We start from the raw sequence: 27,003 nt of genomic DNA on the forward strand, positions 1-27,003 counted from the left end.
AAATATAAACATTAAAACTCCAATAAAATGAAACCGTTTTCTCATCATTTCAGAAGAGTCTTTTGTCTCCCCTATAAACTCATCGCCTTCATATTTTCAGTTTATATTTCTATAATTCAAAACATGTTGCTTTTGTTTGGCAGGCTTTACAAATGCAATTTGGTACACCATCAGTCACATACACAGACTGGGGCTTCCTAGCGGGTTGCTGTTCTTACTTGTATTACTTAAATTACTTTCTATTTGACCTGAACATCATGCAAAATGATATTAAAACAATATTGCTTTAGTAAAACTGTAAGTGAAACCCTCCAAAACGCCTGCGTTGTTTGTTTTTTCTTTTGTTGTTGTTGTTTTTGGTTTGTTTTTTTGTGTGTGTGTGTGTGTGTACTACGAGTCATTCATATGGTTGTAGCACAGCTTTTTAAACATCCAAGCACATTCTCGTTACGTTCTGCAGACGAACTGGCCACGTTAAAATGGACTGACTTGGGAAAACTGCTGCTAGAGCATAACGAGGCTTTCTGTTGCTACCTTCACAACCAGCAAGATGTTCACTTGTTTATGTTGAATCAAAGCAAGCAAACTGCTTACAGTCACTGCAAAACTCTCAACGAAGTGAATTAGATTAGCATGCATTTGGGTTGACGGGTTAGGACAAACATCTCCAGCTTCTCGAAAAAAAATCAGAGAGAGGAAAAAAAAAAAAGTTTTCATTTCCCTTTTGGTTTCTCTTTTGCATTCAAAGCCTAGAGCAGCCTCCTCGTTATCCCGTCCGTGACCCCCACGCTGCGTGGCGGTGGCTCTGCAGGCAGAGGCAGGCTAAGCAGGGTATCAGTGTTGCAGTTTACTATCACCGAGATGACTGCATGTGTAAGAAGCGCATTCTTCCCATCACTGCGCTTACTCCATAAGGAAACCAGCGAGGGCACCAGGCCAAAGTCTGGTAGTTAAGCAGACACACTATCAGGTTTCCCACATTCAAAAATCTCGCTGCCAGGGAAGCATGAAAACTGCTTCCTACAGCCTGGGTGGCAGAAGGAAAATTAAGCAAAACCTAGGCAAGACCATTATTCTGCTGATCTGCACGGGGCTTTTAAGATTTTTATCTGGCTGAAGCCCAGCTCTCAAAACACAGGAGCTTCCTCTTATCACCCAGCAGCTCTTTCATTTTCAGTCTCAGTTCTTTTATCATTGTCCCTTGACAGAGCTTTATCTCCAACCGCCCCTTTTTCCAAGCCCCCAAGATCTCCTAAGCAGTTTTTATCTGTCTGCAAACACACACATGAAGGGTGCACCCGCTGCAGCCTCTCTCCCTGCATCTCTGCTAAGCTGGCTCCAGCGAGAAGCTCCAAGCAAGGAAGGAAAACTCCCCGTGACCCTGGCACACAGCTCGTGCTCTGGCAGACTGCTCCCCAGCTCCCAGCCTCCAGGGCAGAGCACGAAACCCACCTTCACGTTCTTCCTGGCGGGACAAAGGCGGGGACCCAAGCTCACACATCCCTTCCGCAGGGTCAGTGATGCAGCTCTCAGAGCTTAGGTTGAGGGTGCTACAAGAAGTTAACAGCAGCAAAAGACTGGACTGAGTCAGGAACCAGTTTCCTGGTCCCGAGCCAGCGAGCCCGCCTGGTCAGCCCTTCCAGAAAGGTCACTCTACAAAACAACCAGGTCCAGCCCTGTGTGGGGAGCCAATAAACAGAGTACAGAGGCTCTGACATGGAGTTCAGATGAGGTCCGCACTCGGGGGAAATACTCGTTGCACAGTGCACAAACAAGGGAAACTCAGGGTGAGCGGCCAGTCCAGGCCTGATGTTCCAGAGAGAAAGCAAAACAGCCCTCAACATCCAAGGGATGAGCACCAAACATGGCATCGCGCAGGAAACATAAAGCCGTGTGTATACAAAAGCTCTGCTGAGTGATGAAAGACATGCTAGGGCTGAAATCGGTCTTTTTTAGGGCATTTCTCTGCAAAAGATCTCATTTACTGCTGTCCCTGGTATTCACTGTTGCATAATAAGTTCTTAATTGCATGTCCAATTACTGCCACAGAGCCAGCGAAAGCGGCAGTGAACATTTACCTCGGGTTAGAGGGTTCACCAGGAAAACCATGGATCAGCCCTGTGCACATGGCTGTTCTGGCTACTCCTGAAAGGTAAATTGTGTGCTCTCAGGCCCCAAGGCAGAATCTGTTACTTACCCATGTCATGTTTGTACAGAATCCAGCCAGAAAGACACATACTGGCTTGAAGACCAGAGGGAACAAAACTGATTAATAAAAACAAAGGAAGTAATCACCCTGGTCCAGATACTGTGCAATACAATCAGGCAAGTACACATTCCCAACTGTATTTCTATCAGATACAGTCATTGCTACTCCCTTGTTAAAAAGAGTTTTTTTTTCTTGAGTAGTCACATATCCATACACAACGGCAGCGGGAAGGCCAAGAACGTGAATTCTGTACCCACACCATCAGCTCTGACCCCCTAATGTTTTGGGGCAGGCTCGGTCTGATAAGAGCGATGATTAAAGTATTTGCGATGATTTAAACATGTTTGGTGGTCAACCCGTGTGAGGCTGATCGCTCGGCCCAGGTAAGATTTTCTAAAGCATCGTGCCCAGGACAAACCAGAGAGTGGGAAAGAACAGAGGCCAGCACAGAGCGTGCTGGAAACTCTCGTTCCCCACCGCAAGCCAGCAGTGTCTGCATTGCCTCCGGACTTCTGCAACCCCCTGTGACCGCTGCCTGTGCTAAGGAGGATCAGCCACAACAGGAGACCTGGTAGATCACACGCATCTGAGGACCCAGTGCCAAGCCTACTAAGTCAAAGGAAAGCTTCACGTCAGTTTCAGTGGAAGTTGAGTTGAGCAAAGGGCTGGACAACAGATATGGTTTAATTTAACTTACCTGAACCTGGCCGACCAGAAGACAAAAGCTAAGAATTAAAACGGCGAGTCTCAAACCTGCCCATGTTCCGCAACAAACGGGTCAGTTACTTTTAATCTCCTTGCGCCCAGCAACTGCACTGCTGTGAAGGGTAACGTTACTCTCCCGATACTTTTTTTCCACGTAAGCTGCCCTGCTGTCACTAGAACCTTAAACAACACGAGGTGGCCCGCTCAGTCATGCTTTATTTGCGGGACAGGCCAACTCCAGTGGGGTGCTTAAATGCAATGGAGACACATGCTTGCATAAGGGAAGATAGATGAGGATTAGTTTATCCTAAAGCTTACTTCTGCTGATTTGGGGGTTGCTGTTTCTTTTCCTATTGATAACTTCTAAGACATCTGGGCAGAAACATTCGCAAAAGAGCACTACAAAATATTTCCTCTGGTTGCTATCTAAGTGTTGACACGATGCACGCCTCCAAAGAAACTCTTTTCCAGCGTGGCCGTAGCGCGCATCCTGGCCCAACAATAGGAATCACGATGGAGGATCGCAGTGCTGGCAAACATCACGGCTGTTTTAAGAGGCACCGCGTCCCAAGTAACGCAGTTGCTTCAGCTGCACGGATGTCGCACAAGCCGTCTGTTTAAATATTGCAAAGTGGTAATCTCCTGCTTTTGCTACTTTGAAACTGAGGAGGCAAAGGAAAATATTTGAGTGTGCAGTCCTGAGGTCAGAGCTAAAGTTTGATTTGGGTTGGTTTGGATTAAGGAGAAACGTCCAAGAACAACTCACTGATTTACTTTATTTCAGGACTTGGCACACAGCTTGGACCACGTTCAAAATGCAACGACACTGCGCCAGAAAATGCTACAGAAAGAGCAGAGATAGGAGACATCTGGACTGTGTTAGGAACTTAGAGCCATAAAGTCCTTTAAAAATATTCTGTTCATGTTGGGACTTCTCTTGTTTTTGTTTCGAACAATCCAAATGTTAAAACTGTGCTTCAAATTAAAAGTTAAAAAATAAAACCAACAACACCCCCATATTCCCCCTCCCCCAAGACGGGTGACCTAGGCCAATTACAAAAGTAAAAACAAGGTTTTAATGATCTCAAATAAAATCCTACAGTGAAAGTGGGAATTTCCAATAATATTGCACCAATGCAAGCTTCTTGAGGAAGGAGGTCAGCAAACGTGTCCTACAAAACATGGCCTCCTACCATTTAATACTACATTTAGCATTACCCAGAGGTGTAACCTATCCAGCATATACTGAAAATAGTGGCACTACCTGAAAGGCTTCCTGCTGTCTAAGATGTCATGGCCTGAGTTCTAGGATATAAGTGAAAAAATGCCTTTTAAAATGGTCATTTTATTGTTTCCAGCTTAACTCTATGTGTTCGGCAGCAGATCACTTTGCAGCTCCTTACATACAGTGCAGCCGCTGTGTTTAGGGAAGGCCCTTACAAAAATCAACAAAGGAGAAGCATTTGGGAAAAGATGTTGCAAATTCTTGGTATTTAACACAGAACGAGAAGAAATGCAGGACAAACTATCCAAAGAGAGCTCCATCAGAAAAACAAACTCATCTCAAACCCCCCCGATGGATGTTGCCTAAATCATTAATCCCCAGAACAAACGCACGCAGGGAGAAGGCACTGCCTGTCCCATGGGAGGTCCCGCGCCAGTGGCAGAGCTGGAGGAGCAGGGGGGCTCCTGGCTCCGCCGCCACTGCAGAGATGCTATCCCTGTGGAAATGGCTGGATTTTGTCTTTTTACCTGCCTCGGGTCACTCAGCTGTTCTGGCTTCCCGCACCGCTGCTCCCAGGGGTACCTGCAGGCCAGCGAAGCGCCGAGATGCAGAGCGCCGAGATGCTCGCCAGGCCCCACATGGGCAATGCACACGCCTGTGCTAAGCACACATCTGGCTAGCAGGAGAGGAATTCTGCGTGGAAATTGTGCTTCCCAAAGCTCATCGCATGTGAGAAAGAATTTGTCTTACCTTAAAGTATCTATCTTTCATTAAAAGGCAGCTCTGCCCCAACCTGCCCTGCAATTCAAGCCCAATCAGGATGCTGCAGAGCAAATAACAAGCGAACGCAGAACATCAGAAGTCTGCACAGCCATATTTAGCGCTATGACCAAAGTCAAGGCTCAAAAAAAAATTCAAACAGGTTTGAGTGTAAAGTCCTTAATCTCCCACAGTGAAAGCTGCTAAGGGTGGTTTCATTTAAACAAGGTGCTACCTTCCACTTGCTGGGGATACGCATTTTTTTAGGCAGCCGGTATTTCACTTGCTCCATACTCTTGATTATTTATACCAATTAATAGGACAGAGTATCCCATTCTTCCAAGTACATGCCTTGGCACAGCAAGGACTGTTCTGCCTTCAGCAACATGCATCATTTCCGGCAGCCCAGCTCCAGGAATAGAAAACCAAGGGAAGCAAGGCAGCCAGATAAACAAATAGGTCGGATACCTGAAAACCCTGGAGATACTGTAGCTATTGTCATTTACACCTCACCTCCTCTGAGGCATTCAGGCAATATTCAAAGTAGATTAAAATAAAAGATTCCAGGGGCTTCTTGGAAGTAAGAATAATGCACAGAATTATGCTCACGAGCAAGCAATCCGGTGACTAAATCCTGCAAAGGCCATTTGTGCCTGCACCGAGCACCGCCCCGCTTGCAGCCTGCACTCCACTTGTTCAAAGCTCGATGACACACCTCACTGAAGATCTTTAGTCGTGTTGCCCAAAAATTCCTTAGTATTTTTTATTTTATAGGTCTGATGCCTCTTCTCCCATCTGCAGCAATTTGCAACTGCAACATTTAAGTGTGACTTCTTCCAAGTCTGTATCACAGCATTTCACATAAAATTGTCGTCTCTCATTCAAAATATTTTATTTCAAAAGACAAAGAGTAACAGGAGTACAGAAATGACCAGAAATTACCTGCTAGAGACTGCCTGTTAGAGGAACATCTCTGCAAGCAATTTACCCCAGCTGTGACTGTCCTGCAAACAAATCTGGTCAAGGAAGTTCTTCCAACCTAACGGAGCTGGGCCAAACAGAAAACCAGCCCCCCAGTCCAACAACAAGCAAGCCCTCCTCACTGCAGATAATATTCCTTTCTGAGTTATCATGGGAAAGTGGAAAAGCCAAATCGAAGAGGACCGACGCAGGCCTGAGCTATAAAATCCAGATTTCACTTCCTATCATTCCCTTCCCCCCGGAGCTCAGGGGTGTTTAGATTCTGGGCTGTGGTTTAAGTCCATCTGTGTTCTTCAAGTATAAACATCTTCATTGAAACCAGACTCATCCTGCACAGCCATTCATTTAGTGAGCTCATCTGTGAGAGACACGGACTGGCACATTTCTATGACAACGAAAAAAAAAAAAAAAAGTAGCAGCTCGGCACAAATTAAACAGCTTTTTAAAGCCTCCCCATTGTTCTTGAGGCTGCTTTCTCCTCCTCTAGCATCTATAGTCATTTCAGATGTAGTGCCCAGAACATCAGCTCTCCATGAAACGGCCCTCTATCCATAGGGAAAGAGGCTTTTTGTTTGTTTTTAAAAGCTTTGGATTAACTCTTGATAAGAAATAGCAGAAGTTCTGTTTTCTTGCCACCAAGAACAAGACAAACCCCAAAACAAACGTCTCCTTTCAAAAACCATCACTCTTTCATTTGCTGGATCTCAATCAGGCTTTATCGGGGCACAGGGAGGTTACTTCAGCATAGCCAGTTGTGCTCAGTGGTTTCTCTTCCCATCCAGTAAGACCAGATAAAAATCACCAGGTTAAAAATACGAGCATCTTCCCTTCGGAAGGATTTCATACCATGATATACACAAATATAGACAACTATGCCTCTTTGTGCAGCCAAGATGTAGGCTTCAGCTCAGACAACCGGTACGCTTTCTAAAAGCACTGCCTATTTGCAAGTTCACACACTGAAGCAATTCAGCAGCAGATAAATAAAGCAGCTCTTTCTCTGACATACATTGCCAGTCAATGCCGAATTCACATTGTACTTATGTTTGTTATTGCATCCTCTCAAATCAGGGCCCGCCAGCTTACACAATTCCCTAATTATAAGTAGTTAAGATTGTTTTTACTAGTAGGGTACAGATGCCAAATCACTCTTAGTGATTCCCAACAAAAGAGAAAGATGCTATGAGTAAAAACAATGGAATGGACTCCCAGGATCGAGACGTGCCAAGTCACAAATCATGCCAGAAAAATATCTTTATTTTTTTCAAATCCCATTCTCTCCACCTTCTTTTTTTCAGATTTAGTTTTAACCTAGGCTTTGCTGAAATTGGTAACTGGTTGGGTCAGCTGCTAAGCCTCTTTGTGTTCACCACGTGCCATATGACCGCAGAACTAATAAATCACAGGAATAAAGAGTTTTTTTTAAACTCGCAGAAACCTCAAGCACAACTTCGTCTACTATGGTCAGCTTTTTCTCTTGGCATCATTAAAGGTTTCCCAGTCAAACAGAGACTGTACCCATCAACTCAATGACTTTCATCTTGACAGTGTTTTGACTTGATCTTTTACTCACAAGTCATTTTGTTTCATTTGCTTCAGACATTTCTCCACACACGACTCAGAGCAGTGATACACCGCCAGGCAAAGCACTGAAATGTTCCCAAAGGCACAGATGAGGGAAAACTCGGTTATTAGTGGATTTAAAAGGTACGTCTCATTACTTAACCAGCTTGCCACAGACAACATAGCTAGAGCGTTATGGCTGTTCATGGTAAATGCGATGTTGAGTCAGGCACACGAAATCACTGAGACCTCCAGGTGGAATTGGGTGCTAGCAAGCCACAAGGTGCTCGAGTCCAGCCCTAAGGTCTCAGTGGTCCTCCCAGCGCTCTCAAAACACGGAGCTGCTGAAAAGGGCATCTCAGCTAGGCCAGCTCTTCTTGGTCACGGACCAGATCAACAGCCGAAAGATGCAATCAGCTTCAGAATGATACATTCAGAAATTCAATCAAGATATGGGGAACGCGATCTTTGACTCATTTTCTAACCCCCCCCCCCCCCAAAAAAAAAAAAGTGCAAGTTTTTTGACAAGCAGCTATTACAGTGTTAAACTGTGTGTTCCTGTGCACTGTTTCCCATGTCATAAAACTCAGGGATTAAAAACTCAGGCTGAAGCAGCGTCTTAGGAAGCCACATGATAAACTACAGCAAATGCCATGGGACTCATTATGTGCTAGCTCTACCTGGAACGGGCAACACAGTCAGAAACACGGGCACTTCGGGAACACCAGAGTTAGGGTACCTCTGATCCTGAGGTCTGAGATACCACCCAAGGTAAGGATGTTTCCCTAAGTGCAGCACATCCCCTTCTCCAGCGTGACTCGGCAAGCGCTGGGCTTCACTGTTTGTTTTCTGCTGCCTACACAACGCGTTGGATCTGCCTGCTAGGAACACGTTACTATCTGCAGGAGCGTGTTTCCCAGACATACATATGCTGCCACCCGCTCCGGAACAGGCGAAGACCACACAGTATCATGTTGCATTTCCAGCTCTCTGCAGGGGTATCCTATGCCACGCAGTCTCTCATGAATACAGAGATATGCCACTTCTTCTGAGACCAACGCAATCATCGCAGATGGTTATCAGTTATAAACAGGAAGCATCCATCCTTCTGCAGCTCGTCACTGAAGCAACCAGCAGCAAACAGTCCCCTCCTTGTCTCCACTGCTCACTTCTGTGCACTCAGAAACACATGTCTTTACACTGCTGCCTCCACCCCTGCAGCTGACAGGGCAGCAAGAAAAAATTGAGGCTGCACGGTAACAGGTTTGGCATAGGACAACATGCCAGGCAATCTATGGAAGCTCTTTTTACAAAGGTTAAGACTTACACAAAGCCAGGGAGCTCCTGCTTTTACCTATAGGGATGAGACTTCCAGCTCCCTGACGAGAAAATGAGGTGATGTGACATGAAGCAGCTCGTGAAGCTCTTCAATTAGTGCATTATGCACAATGGAGACTTCCAGGGAATTATCTGCAACCACAGCATTGCCTCATTCCCACCGCCGTGGCCCTGAGCGTGACTCACTTCCATTCCCATCCTCCTGCTGCAGGCAGAGAGCTAAGGACTGCTCCCGGCCTTCGTTAGTCAGGCAAGGTCTGGAATCAAATGCTGGAGCTACCTGCACAAAACTTGAATAAAGTAGGGTTACTTTACTTTCCGCAACTGTTTGAGCATCGTTATCTTCAGTTCTCCACTCTTCACGATGATTAGGGCTTATGCTGGAGGAGATAACATTTCCATCCCACCTTCGTCAGGGAGCAAGTAAAGAGAGTGCCGTCCTCCACACGGGAGTACGGCAGAGAGAATAACAAACAGTGCCAAGATAACCTGTGACTCCTGAGCTGCAGGAGGCCTGCAAGCAGCACGTCCCCAGCACTGAGCTACGTTTGCAAGCAGCAGCAAAGCTGTCCTGGCCCAGCACTGCCACAGATCCTAAGCTGAGGGATGAAACAGGCCAGCAAGGAAGAAGAGGACTTCAGGAGCTCGTCCCGGGACCCAGATGCGTGGCCAAGCTCAGCACCACCCTGCAGCAAGACCCCAGGGCACCGCTGCCATTTCCAAACAAGCCCTTTCTAGAAAGTCATGGGGAAGTAGAAGGGGGAGGAAGAGGTTTGAGATATGCGATATGCATCTTAGTGTTCTCAGTCATATGAGAGGGCAGGAAGATCGGCTGCTTATGCCATGGGGCCCTCCTGCGCTGCCAAACTCTTCCTTGCCATTTTAAGCCAGTTTAGAACAGATTTCACCCTTACTGAACTGCTCTGAAAGGCACAGGGGTGTGAATGAGGCTGTTCTCACACACTTAGGGGTACTGTAATTTCCATCTAGAAGTATCTTTGCCAGAAGAGGAACAACCCCTGTGTTACAATGCCATTCAAACTTGAGAAAGCCTTTGGTGAATACAGCTTGCAGTCTGTGCATGCTTCATGTGATCTGCAAACTAGGAACACTGGAATTTTAGGCCAGGAGGGTGTCATTGACTAATGGGGATTCTCCTTTCCCTCTGGAGTATAGGTTTATAGAGGAAAAAGATCGTGTTCTCCAGGCAAGTTTATACAAAATGATTCATCTCTGGCCAGCTGCAGTCAAGACATCTGCTTGCTTTCACTTCGCTACAGGGAGATTCTCCCCCCACACCTCCAAAGGAGGCCAAGGCATAAAAAGAAGACTTCAGCGATTTACGAAACGAGACTGAAGAGGGCAGGTAAGTGACAGAGAGGCCCCGGGTGCCCCTCTGCCCCACTGACAGCACTCCTGTGGAACAAGGCGCTGATATAGGGCCGCTCGACCAGCGGCCTGCCCGCTTCCACACCAAGCCTGCGCCCTGCGGCCTGCACCCAGGCCTGCCCAAACGCACGAAGGTGTTCCTTTGTTCTGAGAATCCCTCGTACATTCCGCATGGGGTCACGCAAACGGTCCTCCCATGGTCAAATAAAGTTTGTGAACCCAGGCCTTTATAGCTTTTCCATACTAATCTGCACTCTGGGCATATATCCAACGAAGGCCTCATGTATAGATCACTGGGTTACTAGCTGGCTTGCGTGCTCAGGGGGGAGGGGAAATAACAAGCTCATGACTGCATAATTTAACGCTGCCTGTGCTTTCACTTTTACATGCACAAGTCTTTCTGAATCTAGTCTTACCATAAATAAAGAGTAATAACATTTGCTGAAGAGAAGCTCGGGCCCCTACGTGCTGGAACACACAGGAGCTAACGCCGAATGCATTTACATTAACGCTAACTCCGGCGCAAGGAAGACAAGGTCTTTTCACAAGCGTGCTACAAAAACAGGAAGCAAAGGGGAAAACTCTGCAGTGTTTGGAAACAGCAGAACACTGTTTGTACAGGCTTTTCTTACAAATGAAAAAAAAAAAAAAAACAAATCTGGTAACGTGAAATCTGAGCACAGCAAGAGCCTCAGATCAGACGCAAGGGTCTCAAGACAGCCGCTCTCAGAAGATCTACAGGTACAGACTGTACAGGCGGGGAGATGCACAGGGTACTTTATTTTTCCCATTTCTGCTAAGAAAGTCTGACAAGTAGAGAGACACAACCTCCCAAACGCTTGACGTTAAAGCTAGATAATGTAACACAACATTGCATCTTTATCTCGGTTAGAGCGGGTGTGATAAGCGAGCAGGCACTAGGAAACGCGCACTCCACCACACTTAAACGCTCCCATTATTTTCTGAACTGCATTAAAAAGGGAAGACGAGTGGCAGGGGCCTCGCCTGCCCCGGGAGGCTGCCCCTGCAGCGTAGGAAGCAGCTACACCGTGGACTTCACCCCGGCACGATGAGTCAACAAGGTCCAGTGGCAGCCGGCACCAACGCGGCGACTTCCCCCTGCAGCTGCAGGGCACGGAGCCCATCCCCACTTGAAGCTGCTCCACTGAACGTCCTGCATCGACCCAGCCTTGCTTCCCCTGCTCCCTTCAGGCCGCTCAGTGGCACCGGTAAATGCACGCAGCCTGCACAACATATGGGTGATGCGTAAGGGCTGTAAGTCCTGCCCCAGGTTTAACAAACCCAGAAGAAACACCTCGTGTTCAGACCGACAGAGGATGTGTCCTGGACTCGGGTGAGCACCAAGCAGAGCTCGGTACTTTCTCATGTCTTCCATCTCCACGAGGGAGCAGCTTCATACACGGTCAACTCCCACGGCAGATTTGATTTCACCAGATTTAAAGTACATTAGTCAATCCGAGTCACCGGGGACATTTGAAATAACTTGCAATAAATCAGACAAGATTAATTTCAAGGGAGGCAGTGACGTAGCACTGCAAGAAGCATGGAGTTAGTGTTAGAAGAGAAGCCATGAGGAATATTTCTCAATGCCAATGTGCACGGAGGCATTGCAGTCTTCAGGCATATGCCGGGTTCCAAAGGCAGAGCGGTTGCCCAGAAGGGGTATGTCAATATTTAATACCAAAGTGCATGTCTGGTCCTGCTCGTTTCATTTCATTTCAAGCTTTTCCAGCTTTGTTTCCTGATTCATTCACAGCAATCACAAAAGATGAATTATCTAACCTTAGAAAATGTGTTTTCAGGCAGACGAGACATGCTGACTGTGTCCGTACTTTCACCTTCGGTAACAAAGTTCTGTGCCAGAAGAACTTTTATGTTTTCTTCAACGTCCACATTACTTGGTTACAAAGTAGATGTGATTTTTGGTGCCAGGACTCCGCTGGAGCCACTTGCTCTTGAGGAGAGCAGAAAGAGCCTCTTCTGCACCCCTGGATGTCAGGCTACTCTTTAGTTAAGGATTTGAAAATTTTCCTCAAAAGCTATTGTAATAGCAGTGACTAAAAAATGATGGATCTGAAAGAACCGCAAAGAGTTGAAAGAAAAACTAAACAAAGTAATGACTAATAATTGGCACTTCTGTAACATCTTTCACCAATGCTCCTCAATTCCATACACCAGGAAAGAAAACTGTGTTTCGTAACAGACCGGGCTGGGAATACTACTTTGAGCCCTTACTACACAGTTGGAGTTGCTATTCCTTTTGGAAGAGATATGTGAAGAAACATCAGTCCTCCCGCACTGAATGAGTAAGCTGGAGCTCCCTTTCCAACCCTGTAATCATGCCACCACAACCTCCTTACTACAGGTAGCAGTTTACACCAGTTGCAGGGGTTTTCCTCTGGGTTAAAAAATGACAGAATGATGTCTGTAACACGAAGGCTTTTTTCTCTTTCCCCAGACGTACAAATGACCCTCCCTGTTCTGTGTTACTCTCAGATAAGGCACACAATTGTTTCACTGGGCTTGATGCATCTTCCACACGGAAGCACCAGGCAGCCCGTGTCCCAGCTGCGGCCACTTGGCTACCGAGCAGCACGGCAAGGACATGGGTGGGCCTCGCTCAGTAAAGTCCGTCCGAGCAGATGGAAACCTCCTACGCTGCAGAAGCAAATGCTGCTGCTCCTGAAAGAACCGCTGCGCCTCGCACAGCTTCAGTGCTCCCACCTCTCCCACCAAGGCAGGAAGGAGCTGTGCAGGTGACAGACCCGTAGCCCCAGCCGGGCACCCTGGAGCCAGAGCATCCTCTGAGCTGCGTGCTCACAGCTCTCCGGTGCCCAGTGCCCGGTCTGGCATCGTAACAAGCAGCGCAGAGGAACCTCTCCTCATCCAGCTGTCTCTTCAAGCCACCAGCAACAACTCTATACTCAGATCCCCGACCAGAATAACCCCACAGCTACAGCAGAAAAACCTACAGCGTTGCACCAGTGTACACCATCGGGGCCTGGTGCATTGTGTAAGTGCCCATGTAACTTTCTACTTTCAGTTTCCTACCTTCTTGTAGTTTACATTGTAGCAGAGAGAAACATGATGTTTTGAGATGCCGCTGCAGTCATGTTCTTCTGAAGTGGCTCCCAAATGTAAGTGCTCAACCTCAGAATGTTTGACTATCAACCGCACGGCGTGGAAGGGAGGGAGAACTGCTGATATTTTTCCAAAAACAGATCGCGTCACCGTGATTCTACAGTTAACTTCACAAGACCACTCCCGTGCTGAAAGTTTCAGTTCAGTCAAGGTTTCCCTGACTTACTCTTTACTTCTGAAATCAACCATAACTGCCCCTAAAGCAAGAGCAAAGCTGGAGCTGCCAGCAGAGACCACCGGGAGAACACGCAAACATGCACAGAGCAGAAAGCAGGAGACCTGAACCGGCTGCGCCTGGCTCCCAGCAGACACTCGCTTTGCAGGAAAGCTGCAAGGTAGTAAGGGGAGAGACACTGGGCCGCATCCTGCTGTCACTCTCCCACACCTCCCCTGGTTTTTAATGGCATTTACAACCATTAAGCAAATGAGCAGCTATCAACGTCAGAAGAGACAGTGTGTCCTGGTGGCCAGAGACACGTCACTCGGCTCCAGCCCTACCCGATTTATGAGCACTACGGCAAGGTGCCTGAGTCAACGCGACCAGGAGATGCGCCCGATTGCTGCTGTCCGACTGGAGACGCCCTGGGGAACCACGGGCACACTCCTCGCGAGGAGCCGCAGGTTGAGGAGCTGCAGGTTGAGCATGAACCGCGAGGGCAGGCATGTCGGACAGCGCGATCTGTGCTCCTCTATCTCTCCGATTTCCCCACGCATGAAGACACAGACCAGAAAGCCCTCTGAGACAGCTGAACCACAGCAAAGGCAAAATCCAAAGACTTGCAGAATGAAACAATTACACCACATCCCAAAATCGTATTTTCTGATTGTCTTAAAGGCCAAAAATAACCCTTCTTTTTTGTTGTTGCTGTTGTTCACAGAAGGTCAAACAGACATTCATATTTTTGGAAGAAAACATATACACCCTTAGTATTTTCATTAAAAATTTGGATTCCACTGGGCAAGTTCCAGAAGTGTTTTTGGTTTTGTGTTGTTTTTTTTAAAGCGGTTTCTATTTTACTATTAATAATGTCCATGCCTGAAAACGGATAGCGAAGTCATTCTAGTTTTATTTTAGCTGCTTGCGCAGATAAAGCAAAAACACAGCCTGCCCACAGTACGCACTAACTGTATCACAATTGCAAACAAAATCCCCCATGGTACAAGAGAACCTCATCGCAACAGGAACCAGGCTGGTAAGAGACACCTGCCAATCTCCAAAGTTGTATTCGAAGAGTCAAAAGAGACACAGATTAGGAGGAAAGGAGCATTGCCATCTAGAAGAGCAGTATCACAACCTCAGGGCTGAGAAAATTCCACTCTGTGTCATTTGAAAGGTACTGTTGGGAACACACCATGGGCATCTTCAGGAAATTTAGAAAAAAAAAAAAAAACAGTTTTATTTTAAAAATCATCAAAAATGTCTACCTGCACATGCATTTCCCTAATCTATATGCTCTATTAGATGTTAATTATCTATAGACAAATAAGGAACACTATTACTTTTTTGTTTACAAACTACTTGCCTTATATTTGGGTTGATATCACCAGAAATCTGATCCAGAAAATATGCATACATGTTTGTAGACATGCACTCTTCAAAAAATAAGTGTAACTGATTTATAAGAGAAAAAGAACTATTTCTTGTTATCCCTTGCAGACACAGTTTCTCTTCATGCCCAAGAAAAATATATACAACTATGTATTCTCAAAAAAATTCTCAAATCCTGCTTCACCTCAGCTTTCTTCAGGCAACGCTTACTGCGCCACATGTGATATACTTGTAAACAAAATCTTTCAAAACCTAAAGCCATTTCTGTGTGATTTAAAACCTGAATTTAGAATTTTTCAAAAGGAGAAAAAGATTTTATTTTATTCAGCACTTCCTTAAGCACTGGAAATCCAAGAAGCAAAAGCCCGTTAGTGATAACTTCAAGCATCCAACATCCCTATTCCCAGTACCATGAAAAGAGCTCAGCAGCCAGGCATATGAGAAGCGTTGGATACATTTTTTATTTGTCTTTTTTAAGCCCTGGTTATTACTCTTCTCCTCAATGAGAGTGAAAGCAATTTTTCCGTGTTAAATTTTTCATGCAATGAGAAAATCACGCAATCTCTCCGTTACAGGAACAAGAACTTTAGGGACACTGCAGCATACGCTGCGAAGTGCAAAAGCCCTTTCCGCAGAACTAAGCAATAACTCTGAGCAGGCAACAGAAAAGAAAAAAAAAAAAAAAGACCCTCCAAGGGCCCATACGAGGCTCATCCCACTGACATCCCCACTTTGTGCTGCCTCCGAAGTGAAAATGGCCAGAGAAGCGAGCATCAAGCCAGCAGCACCCTCCTAGGCCTGCGAGGAGCCGGGCAGTCACCCACACGCAAGCTTCAGCCAGGACCGGGCACCACTGCTGCCCAAGCGGGGAATCGAGATTGACTTTTTGTCGGGGGGCCTGCTGCTTAAATGGCGAAACAAACCTGACTGCCAGTAATTACATCTGCCGATCCACCACGACCCTGCTGGCTAATTAAATGTTAACCCGCTGCAGCGAAGTGCATGCTCGCCCCCAGCTCTGCAGGGCACGAAGGCCCAGAAGCAGCAGGTGGCCCGTCCCAGCCTAAAGCGCTGCTGTCCTCCAGGGCTATCAGACTGTGGAGAGCAGCCCTCGGCTGCAATTTCGTTGTCCTCAGCCACAGTTTTCGCGGTAGAAGAGAGTCGTGTCAGAATAACTTCCCACCAGGACGCTGCTGTCCGCACGTTGGCATCCAACGGGTGAAATACAACCGCTTCCATACCAGTTGTCTGTCTCATGGGGGGATTTCCAGCAAGGCTCTCCTTGAAAAAGCACTGATCGCCCAAGCGCAGGCTGCTCGACATCCATGGATCCTTCAGCCAAGGAGAAGAACGGGGTCTGCATTTCGCAGCAAGCTGTGTGAGCCTGGGGGGCGAGTAGGCCGCGGCCCCCTGCCTGAGCACCCCGGGGAGCTGCAGCAAGCCCCCAGCTCCCTGCGCGTAACATCCCTTACCAGCAACGAGTGGTAATCCCCCTCCTCAGATTACCCCGCCGAAGTCAACAGAGCGAGACCAAGAATGTACGTGACCGAGCGTACTTCCAGTTCGCGTTTTAGTCACCGCGACTTGACGGGCTTCTTAGGCTCAATTAGTAACAGGCACACATCTAGCAGGCACACTTAAATCCAGAAAAACAGATGCCTTTTTTCCCCCATGTTCTTCCCAAAAAGGGAAAAAGACTGAAAATTACGTAGAAATACACTGAAATCTCACATTAAATTGGAAGGAAATGGTGTTTGCCATGAGCTCATACCGTAGACCCTGCAGTCTGCCACCTGGCACCTCACCTGCTCCTGCATTCCCCACTCTGCTGGCCCTGCCCCGTCTGTCATGGGACAGCCCAAGAGGGGAAGTCAAGAAATGACTGTAAGCACTGAAACGCCAGTACTGATAACTTTGAGAGTCCACAGACCCTGACAGAGGACCCCCTCCTCCCGAACCTGGTCAGTATTTTTAAATTCTCCTGATTTTCAAGCCTGGGAAGTGAAGGCCTTTTAGTTCAGCATCTGGTTCTGACTTCATGTTTTTCTCTGCAACCACAAGAGCTAAACTTCACTCACCACTGACGTGCTCGGTTATAATGTATGCTTTTCAATTGTCTTTTCCCTTTCCTGGTATTGCCCCTGCATTCTTAAATATTGTGCAAAACAGGAAAATTTTACGCAATGATTTAATAATACATTGTTTTTGGCAGCAATTCCAGCCTACCATGTTTCCCTCTCTCTTCTTCCTCAACAGTTTGGTGGAACTATGCACTGAAACAGATCAGTTCCCCAACCCAGTATAAAGAAGACAACAAATCTGCAAAAAAATCAAAATCTGCAAAAAATTCAAGGGCTCCCCCATCCAGTTGACACAGCGTTTCTCAACATGATCCTGAGGAAAGGTTATGTTACTGAGGGCACATCCACGCACGATGCGCTGTGGGGATTATACATGCTAAGGTATCGATCATCTTCTGACATGCAGTTGTTTACGGAATTAAGCACTACATATCTGTAAACATTTGCAGACACAGAACAAAACTGAATCAACTAGCTGTGCTCCAAACACTAATAAACAAGCCACAATCTACCCATGCAACCCACAATCTAATTACTTCTAAAGACTCCAAAATGCTTGAACTACTTGAGGTAGATCTCTTCTTTCATAAATCCTATGTGGGGAGTGGAGCAAACCCTATTAATCCAGTTGTGCTTACTAATGCAGAAGACACAAGGAAATGAGAGAAGCCATTTCATTGTATCATGTTAAAACTCGCCTGTTATTTAGGAACTTCAAATGTATAAACAAATTATCCGCAATAAATTAAACAGCTCCAAGAATCACTCCTCCCTACGTGTTAAGCCTACCATTTTTTTTTTTTCCCCTCCAAAAACGTTCTTCGACGTACACAGTTCTACCAATGATCTGGGTGGGACCAAGGCTTCAGCCTCTGTCTTCCAACTCCTGGTAACAACGCAAACCTGAGCCTGCAAACTGGAACGTCGATGCGGATCGGAGGCAGTTTAGCCTTCCACCTCTGGCAAACCACACATCCCTATCGTGGTTCGTACATCCTTTCCTAGGAGAATCCCCAGGCTTCGACAACCCAGCAGACTCGCTCTGTCGCTACCTATGATGCTCCACTACAAAACAAACACAGATGATCTCACAGCTCCACCAAGGCCCAACCCTGTGAGGGATGCTGAGCTCCTCCGGTCCCTGCTGGTGCAGGAGGAAGTCCCCATCAGGTACCAGAGGCGATTCCCCCAGGGCACTATTACCACCGTGTAGTGGCAAGCACCGCATCATTAGTCCCCAGCCAAAAAGAAAAGTGTGGCAGAAGTATTTCTGAGTGTCCTTTTTGTTTATGCTCCTAAACATGTAAAATTTACTGGCTGGGTGTTAACACTAATAGCCTTAAGAGCTCTTGCTCTATCGATGAATATAGCTTCTGTTTTCATATTTTATGTAAGCTCTGTGACATATAAACACGTACCTTAACACTACTGACTTAGAAATATGCTTTTTAACCACTGTAGGAACTATATACTCAAAAGTACATTTGATAGGCATTAAACAACTTCAAAGAAATACCATTTTAGGTTTTCTTATGCCTAGCTACAGGCTAAGACAGCAATAAAGCAAGTTTCTTACAATGGAGTATTATTCCATTAAATCACCAAGTCTTCAAGAAAAATCTGGGTTTTGGTAGTGCAGACACATGCCTGCCTTTACCACGGAAACAGATTCTCAATTTCAGCAGCACAGATAACATGCAGCAATTTGCCCTCAATTTGCAGCAAATTCTAAATTACCATGGGTTGTATGCAAACGGCAGGATTCGATGCCTTTTCTGGCATGCCTGAAGAAAATACCTGATGGATAGCAACAAGGTAAACCTGAACAGGGAAAAGCACATACACCCAAACCTGTACCACTTCCTGTCAAATGAAAACAATCATTTGTAGTACAAAACAATGAGAAGTATTATCTTAAAATAGTAAGTTAGCATTCCGCTGTTACAATGGATCGAAAAAAGTATCTTAAATTGCTTTGTTATTTATGCATTCGTATTTATTTACATGGATAACGATGGTAGGCCCATCAAGCTAGCTTCAACTCACATTTGTGAAGTCCCATCAAAAGCACAAGGCTTGAAGTCAGCACTTGGTGGACTGAACAGACTGTTTACTCTTTTTTTTTGTTACTATTCTAGCTAATTCATTATCATTCTATTTTGAATCTGGATAACGCAACAATATTCCTTTTCCAGGAAAGCTTTTTTTAAAAAAAAAAATCTCCTTATAAGATTGTTTTGAAACTTCAGAGTTCTGCATAATACTTCCCACTTGAGCTAATTGTTTTTCAAGGGAAATTTAATTTTTAAAAATGTGTTTTTCCAACTAATGGGAACCTGCGCTAAAGTAAACAATGAGTCTGGCTTGATCGGAATTTTTGCTCTATCTTTACAACAAGAAGGAAGGAAAGACATGTAAGAGCACGCTGAAACACATGCAAGTAGCAAAATTGTTGAATTTTAAAAAACAATCAGAAGACAATTTTCTACTCCACTTCTCCTATTTGAAACAGATCAGCCTGCCCTGCCTCATTTAATATTGATTGTGTCTCTAGAAGAAGACGTAACTGCAGTACCCTTACCCACTTACATTCTTGTGTCAAGTACATTTCTCATTAGCTACCTTGTCAATACTCTGCTGTCCTCATGCATCATCTTTGCACACAAGAAAAGTCTAAAGGCACTCAAATCTTTTCAAGATTGTCACCAGCTTGAACACAACACCGCATTACATTCAATGTACCTGTCAAGGGGAAACCAAGAAATGTGGAATGGGCCTGAAAAGCCAAAGTTTCCACCTCCTTGAGGGATATTAATGAGTAACATCATGGTTTCAATTATGTCTTATCTTCCCAGACAGGAATTAGAGAGGTCATCCCTAGCCAGTGAAAATGAATCGCTTATTTATTCCTTCCTTGTCCGCTGCTGATACATACGTATCATAAATCTTTCTACTAACCTAGTACCTTAAAACCCATCATCCTAAACATCAGCTCCCAGCTGGGGCAAGAGAAAGAATGGAAGAGAGAAGCAGCGCAGAGACATGAAATGGGCAAGACAGAAAGATATCAGAAGTTCAGTTTCGCCTGCCACCTTTAAACTACTGAAAATTAAATTTTAACATTTCTGCTGAAGATAGCCATGCCTTATTCTTCACAAAAAAAAAAAAGGAAAAATATCAAAAAAGAAATATTAAATTGGATTTTATTACTTTGTTTTTATTATCACTGCCCTTCAAGCTGTGCAAGGACAGATCTTAGTTAAAAAAAAAATTAGCAAGGGCAATACATTTGGGTTTGGTAAGTGTTTATAAAATAAACATTATTCTTCCCATGGGGAAGAAAGTCAGATTCATCCCCAAGCAAGCTGTTTTCTGGCAAACAAAGTTTGTAAGCATCAAAATTTCCTACTGGGACTTTGGCATTTAAATTTAAATAAAAAAATGCAGATCTGCATTTACTTGCACTAAAAATTACCCTTAACCAGCAATAGAATGAAAGCCTGGTCAAGATGCAAGTCTACTGGTAAAACTGTAATGGTGAAACTGTAGTATTTTTAAGTAACCAGTTCTTTGAGAAATAAGAAACATGAAGGAAATAATGGAAACAAGATGTAAATCAGATAAAGACCCAACACCTACAGTATGGGACTCCACAAGCTAATATGCTCCCATTTGTCAGCTAAGCACACATACCAATTTGGAACACAACTGTTACTATTCTTTTTTGATGAGCTTGGGCTTGTTTTAATTGAAAGTCGCTTGTGATCATGGAAGAAAAAGCGTTTTGTAAAGATTTTTTTTCCTCCCTAAAGTTTGCTAAAATATGATGGCCTGAGCACTTGTTCCATTGTGCTCTTGCGTGGTGGTGCTTCCGCTATGGAAAGCTCTTTTGTCAGGTACAAAACACGTACCTACCTAATCGAACACGGAAAGTAGTTACATCTTGCAAAAAAACTGTAGGTAGGGTCTCATTATTCACATTTCTATGTGGGCACGTACCGTGTCTACCAGTGGAAAACACTGCAGAGGAATAATCCATACACAAAGTAATGCTAGCTCCTACCTCGCAGCCCAGGCATGGACATGTAGGAGCTTGCATGGAGAAGACTTCAAGTCAAATGCACGTTTCAAGTCATGTTAAAAAGGAGAGAAAATGCCTAGAATCACCAGATCACCTATCCCCTGCACTCGCAGAGATAGTTTCCCAGATCTGGATTTAGCTGTCATTACAACTTTTGCTTTCAAATGCAAAACAAAGTGATGTTATTTTCCTGCTCAATTTTATTCAAGTTATATAGAATGCAGTAAAACTCGTCACGCCAGAGGATTTGCGAAGAGATGATGTGAAGATTAATTAGCAGCCGCTCATAAAGCACCCTGACTGTGGAAAGCCCTACGTGTAAAAATGACCTTGTTATCAAAGTTGCTGAGTGCGCCCAGTGCTCACTGTCAATGGAAGGTAGGGATATTTTCCTACAGCCCTTGAAAGCCAAATGAGTTGCATTTAAATATCTGCCTTTGGCTTTGGGAGGTTTTGGCACTCTGCCTGTCCCCCACTTCCTTAGAGCGGACCACATATTTTGCTTAAGTCACATCTTTTCACCTTCCGAAAAAAAAGAGGAAGATCTAGGTATCGTGGAGCCAAAAGATACCTGCTACGCACACCCGCGCATACGTTCAGGCAACAAGTGAACACAGATCATACCCTAGTTCCCTAATTACTGCCTGGAAACCAAAGACAGTGTGCCACATAATAAAGCATAACAAAGCACGGGTACTTCTGCGAACAACGCTATCTATGTGGTGAGTTAGCGCTGGAAAAAAAAATTGATAAGGCGCAAGACCAAGCACGAAGAGCCCTGCTCAACAAAATGGAGCCTGCACTGGTGCACACGGTGTTTTGGTATCTACTTATGTGCCTAAAACAATTAGGAATGACATCGCTTTAATTAAAAGCACCACCCTATGGGACTTGAGAAATGTTTTCAGGGGCGATTTCTCAGGTGACAGCTCTGCCAGAGAGCAGAGTTTGGCGTCTTCTGCACGAATACAACTTCATGCCTAAGTATTGCCACACTGCAGAGATTAATGTCTGAAGTACAATCACGCCTCACTCTGCCGGTATCCTTCTCTGCTCAGAAATCATCAGCCATGAATACTGCCGGGAAAACGCCTCATCCCCACCAATATTCAACTTCCCCTCCGCGCCGACGGCACCTCGATAAAACGAAGTGCTGCGAGACCGACCAGCGCTCGTGTCTTTGCAGGGCTTCCTCCTGCCTTTGCACAGCAGTTCCAGCAAGGAAGGGAAAATGTTCCCGCGGAAACATCCTCGGCAGCCCCCCGGGGGGAAGCGGGACGCGGGGATGTCGTTGTGGCACTGAAGGAGCTGCGTGAGGACGGGCGGCTGGCCTACCTGCCGGATGAAGGGGCTGCTGCTGATGGCCTGCATGGGCACCCCATGGCACGGTGCGGTGTCGGGAGACACGGACACGGCATGGTGTGGGGTCAGGGGACACGGACATGGCATGGTGTGGTGTCAGGGGACACGGCCACGGCACCCCATGACATGATGCTGGGGTACACAGCCACTGGGCATGATGAAACCCAGCTCTGCGTGCCGGCCGAGACCCGTTCAGCCACCCCATTAACCGAAAACCCCACAAAACCCGACCCGCGCTCCGGTGCCACGCGTGCCCTACATGACGGCATGTCACTGCACGACAAGCTAAACGAGGGGGGGTAAAGGAGCAGCCGTGCGATGCCCTGTAGCAAGGCCGGAATGAAACCATTGAGAAAAACGAGGCATTTACCCGTAAATCCCCAAAGGGCCGACGGAAGCCCGGTTACAGGAACCAGCGTGCGGTGCTCTCCGTGCGCTGCCAGGGCACGGAGCCGGGGCGCAGCCGGTCCCAGCTGCACAACCCAGACCCAAACCCGCACGTTCTCACCCCAAAGCCCTATCCCCCCCCCCCCCACACACCCCCGCGGTACTCACCGTGGCCGAGGCGACGCCGGTGTCCGCCAGGGTCAAGTGGTGCGGCTCCCAGCGGCGCAGGAACTTGGAGGTGAGGATCTTGCTGAGAAACGTCCGGGGGTGCCGGATGGCGCACACCTGGATGTCCCCCTCCTGCAGCAGCTTGTACCTCATGCCGTTGCAGTGCAGCGGGGGCCGGCGGCAGGGAGCTGCGCCCATTTTGGGGCCCCCCTCGGGCCCGGGTACGTCGGGGGGAGGCGGCCCCTTGCCCTCCTCCGCTGCTGCTGCTGCTGCCCGCGGTCGCCGCTGCCCCCGCCGGGGCCGCCGCTGCGATCCATGGGCAGCTCGGGGTGGCGGCGCCCGGCCCCGCGGAGGCGGGGGGGGGGGCGGGTTTGAATAAGAGAGATCCGAGGAGGCGGCGAGGTCAGGAAATTAAAAAAAAATGGGGAAAAAAAAAAGGGGGAAAAGGGGGAAAAAAGGGGGGAAAAGGGAAAAAATGTAAGGAAAAAAAAGGAAAAAATTGGAAAAAAAAATGGGAAAAAAGGGACGGAAGGGGGAAAAAAGGGGGGAAAAAAGGATGGGGAAAAGGGGGGGGGAAGGAAAAATGGGGGAAAGGGAAAAAAGAGGGGGGAAAAAGGAGGAAAAAAAAAAAAGAGGAAAAAAAAATCGCCGTGGGGGAAGGGATCCGCACACACCGCGGGGGTTAAGGGGAGAAGGGCAGCGGCCGAGCCCCGGCCTCAGAGTCGGCGGTCCGCCCCCCGGCGGGTCCCCCGGCGGCTCGCACGGCGCCACATCCACGCTGCCGGCCGGGCGGGCGCGGGGCGGGGGCGGCGGTGGTCCCGGCGGGGGCTGCTGCTGCTGCTGCTGGTAGTGCCGCTGCTGCTCGTAGTGCTGCTGCTGCTGCTGCTGCTGCTGGTGGCGGCGGCGGCGGTGCTGGTGCTGGCGGCGGGGGCTGCGGGGCGTCCGGCCGCGGCTCCTTCCTTCCCCCCGGGGCGGGCGCGCGCGTGCATGTAGGTGGGTGCGTGGGTGCCCGCGCGTGGCCGGGCGGTGCGGGGCGGGCGGGCGGGTTTGTGCGCGGGGAGGTCTCTGTGTGTGTGTGTGTGTGAGAGGGGTGTGAGATATGTGTGTGTGTGTGTGTGGCTGTGTGTGTGTGCGCGCTGTCCCCCGCGCGCGCCGCCGCCGCGGGAGGAGGAGGAGGAGGCGGCGAGAGGCTGCCGGCAGCGCTCGCTCCGCTCGCCGGAGCGGCTCCGGGCTCAGCCCATTGGCTGCGGGGGGGTCACGTGCGGCCCGCGCTGACGTCAATGGCCGCGGAGCCGCCGAGGGCAGCGGCGGCGGCAGCAGCGGCGGTGGCCGCGCGAGGTGCGCGGGAAGAGGCGCGCGCTGCTGCCCCCCCCCCCCCCTTTCTCCTCAGAGGGGCCGCGCCGTGACCGGGACGAGAACAGGGACTCGAGGGGACGGGGACGAAGAGGAGGAGGAGGAGGAAGAGGCCGGGGGGAGCCGCCCGGGAAGGGCGGAGGTGCGCGGCCACACACCTGCGCGCCTCACCGCGGCCGCCCGCCCTCCGCCATGAGGGGAAGCCCCGCGCGGCGCGGGCTGTGAGGAGCGCGTCGGGGAATAAATGGATTTTTTTTTTTTCCTCTCTTTCTCGTGGTAGACCTCGTTTTCTCGCAGCCCCCGCGCTGGCAGCAGCCCACGGACGGGGCCGTGGCCCTCAGACGGGTCCGGTGGCTTCGCTCTGGTGCGGTCACCTCAGAAAAGGGGCGGGAGAGCCCCGCGCCCGCCGCTCCCCTGAGGCACCTCGGCGGGGCCGTGGTCAGCGGGAGGCTGTGTCCTCCGGTAACCCGGCATCACAACGGCGGTATTCCCCCAAAAATAAATAAATGGGGAAAAAAATAACTCCCTTCCAGGACTTTTAGACCGCTTAGCAGCTTGGTGATGCTGCGTGCAACATGGATGCCGTAGCAAGAGACATCATATCATTTATGCTCAGTTTTTTTCTCATCATTTTAAAAGCCAAGTTGCTCATAGAACTCGGATCTTGTTTGCAGTTTCCCGATTGGAACCGACATGTTAGGACCAATAAAAAAAAAAATTACTTTTTATGTAATTAATACACACATTATTAAACAGTGCAACACACCACATCGGGTATTGCCAGGGTCACGAATTCAGGAGGAATTTACAGGGCTGTTTTACGCGATGCTAGCAAAACATTTGGAGAAAGTATAAACCTTCATGCTGAGGAGTTTAAACTCATCCCTAATTGAGGGAGGTTGGGAAAGGGAAGGTGTGCTGTGTGACGAGCAGATGGTTACACGGCGTGTACCTGCCGCTGGGTTTCTGGCAGCATCTCCCAGTGCAGTTCTCAAAGGAGAGGTCACGATGCCAAGCGAGGTGCCAGCAGCGGAGCCAGGAGCCCGCCCAAGAGAAAACTCTTTCATCTGAAACTCACGTTCGCACTGGGAGTCACACAAATCGTTGGAGAGGCGAGCTGCAACTAGAAGGGTTTGGAAGCTTTTTTGCCATAAAGCCTTTTGTACTGGCTGCTGTCAAAGACAACACCTGACTGGACGGACAGCAATTCCTGCAAGCATCGCACGTGTTGTTATAAAGCTATTGTATTGAAATAGGCTGGCATTTGACAGCAGAACTGCTGGTTAAACACTTTCAGGAGGGAAGGGGTTTGTAACCTATCAATTACTCGCAAACTCTAGGGATACTTTTGTTGAACGTTAGCATCAAAATTATTTATAAAAAGCTAGGAAGTCGAATGAGTACTCTTAAGTACCAGTTTATAGAATGATGCACAGAATTACACAATTTGGCTAAGGTTAGAAGAAAGGCACTCATTTAATGACATGAACGATACAACCAACAGGAAGACAAAAATCTCTTTTATAGAGATTCAATTTGTCAGTATCTAAGAGCCCTGGTAATTACATCCTGAACTTAAACAAACCGCCTGGTTATTATGCACCAAACACTACGAGCAGTTCCCACAGAGCTCCATATTCCATATACCGTGGGGGGTGAACGACGCGCACTTTTACAACGAAATTAAATCAGATCTACTCATACGTGTAAATACGTGTGAATCTGCAATAATAATAATAATCTGAATTTTGAAAGGACAGCTTTGCTTAGTTGTAAGCTTTTTACAGCAGGCACTGTCTGTTTCTTGGAGTTCCTTGAATGCCCAGTACAAGGGAGACCTCTTCTTTTTTGACCCGAGGCACTGTTCTGGTACAAACAATAACAGTGTCAACAGCAGGACTATTCGCACACACTCACCTGCACCAACACTTCGATCAGCCAGAACTGCAACTGATGTGGCTATTTTGGTGAAAGTTCGTGCAAACTAGCCACCTGCTCAAACCACTGCTTTAAATCTACCATAGTTGTCGTCTCTGACAGCTGTGTGCCAACGGGAAGACGGTATGTAAAGAGTCTGGTGTTTTTAAGTGAATTTCCTGGCAAATTAGAGCAGATGTTTTCAACTCGTGTTCCACAGAAGCTAACAAATAAAGCAAGGGTGGTCGATAGCAGCCAGCCTGGAAGGATCCAAGCCCCCACTGGGTATCCGCAGTTCAAAAGTGTTGAAATCCACTGGGATATTGCAAAAGCACGGCACCACCGCTAGCAAGTCAAGGACAGAGTTCCGAATCCTCAGCAGTGCTACGCGTTTGCAGCTCACACTGAATCCACGCTCTCAGGCTGCAGGTGTTCTCTCTGGAGGAAACTCAGCGCAGAGCGATAAGATCAAGGTATGAAATCTCACGTTGCCTGCCAGAATGGGGCAACCAAAAACCCTGTCTGGACAAGTGAAATCCAAACACGCTGCTCGCTGCGCAGCTTGCTGAAACGCACGTTAGCCATCCAACCTGCAGCAAAGGGTTGGGATGTGACCCAAGGCTGAACACGTTAAAACTAACATCGCTTCTCATTTCCCTTATAAACTGTATCAAGCTGAAGCTGGATGGATTGTGTTCCCAGCTTTGTGCCTTTCCAAACTCCCTCTTCTGGCTCTGTGCAGCCCCATAGACATCTCAGGTATACATGCACAGC

At 47.6% G+C, this 27,003-nt stretch overlaps 1 protein-coding gene across 1 annotated transcript in view; it reads right to left on the minus strand.

Annotated features, from left to right (window-relative positions):
- Nucleotides 1-23,276, minus strand: part of CMIP (c-Maf inducing protein) — a 128,765-nt gene extending 105,489 nt beyond the window's left edge. The window contains 2 exon segments of the mRNA XM_067004753.1: nucleotides 22,960-23,217; nucleotides 23,220-23,276. Of these exon segments, the coding sequence (XP_066860854.1) occupies nucleotides 22,960-23,217; nucleotides 23,220-23,276 (315 nt within the window).
- Between the last annotated feature and the right edge of the window lie 3,727 nt (nucleotides 23,277-27,003).

This window comes from Anser cygnoides, chromosome 12 (genome assembly GCF_040182565.1).
Source record: "Anser cygnoides isolate HZ-2024a breed goose chromosome 12, Taihu_goose_T2T_genome, whole genome shotgun sequence".
Lineage (NCBI taxonomy): Eukaryota > Metazoa > Chordata > Aves > Anseriformes > Anatidae > Anser > Anser cygnoides.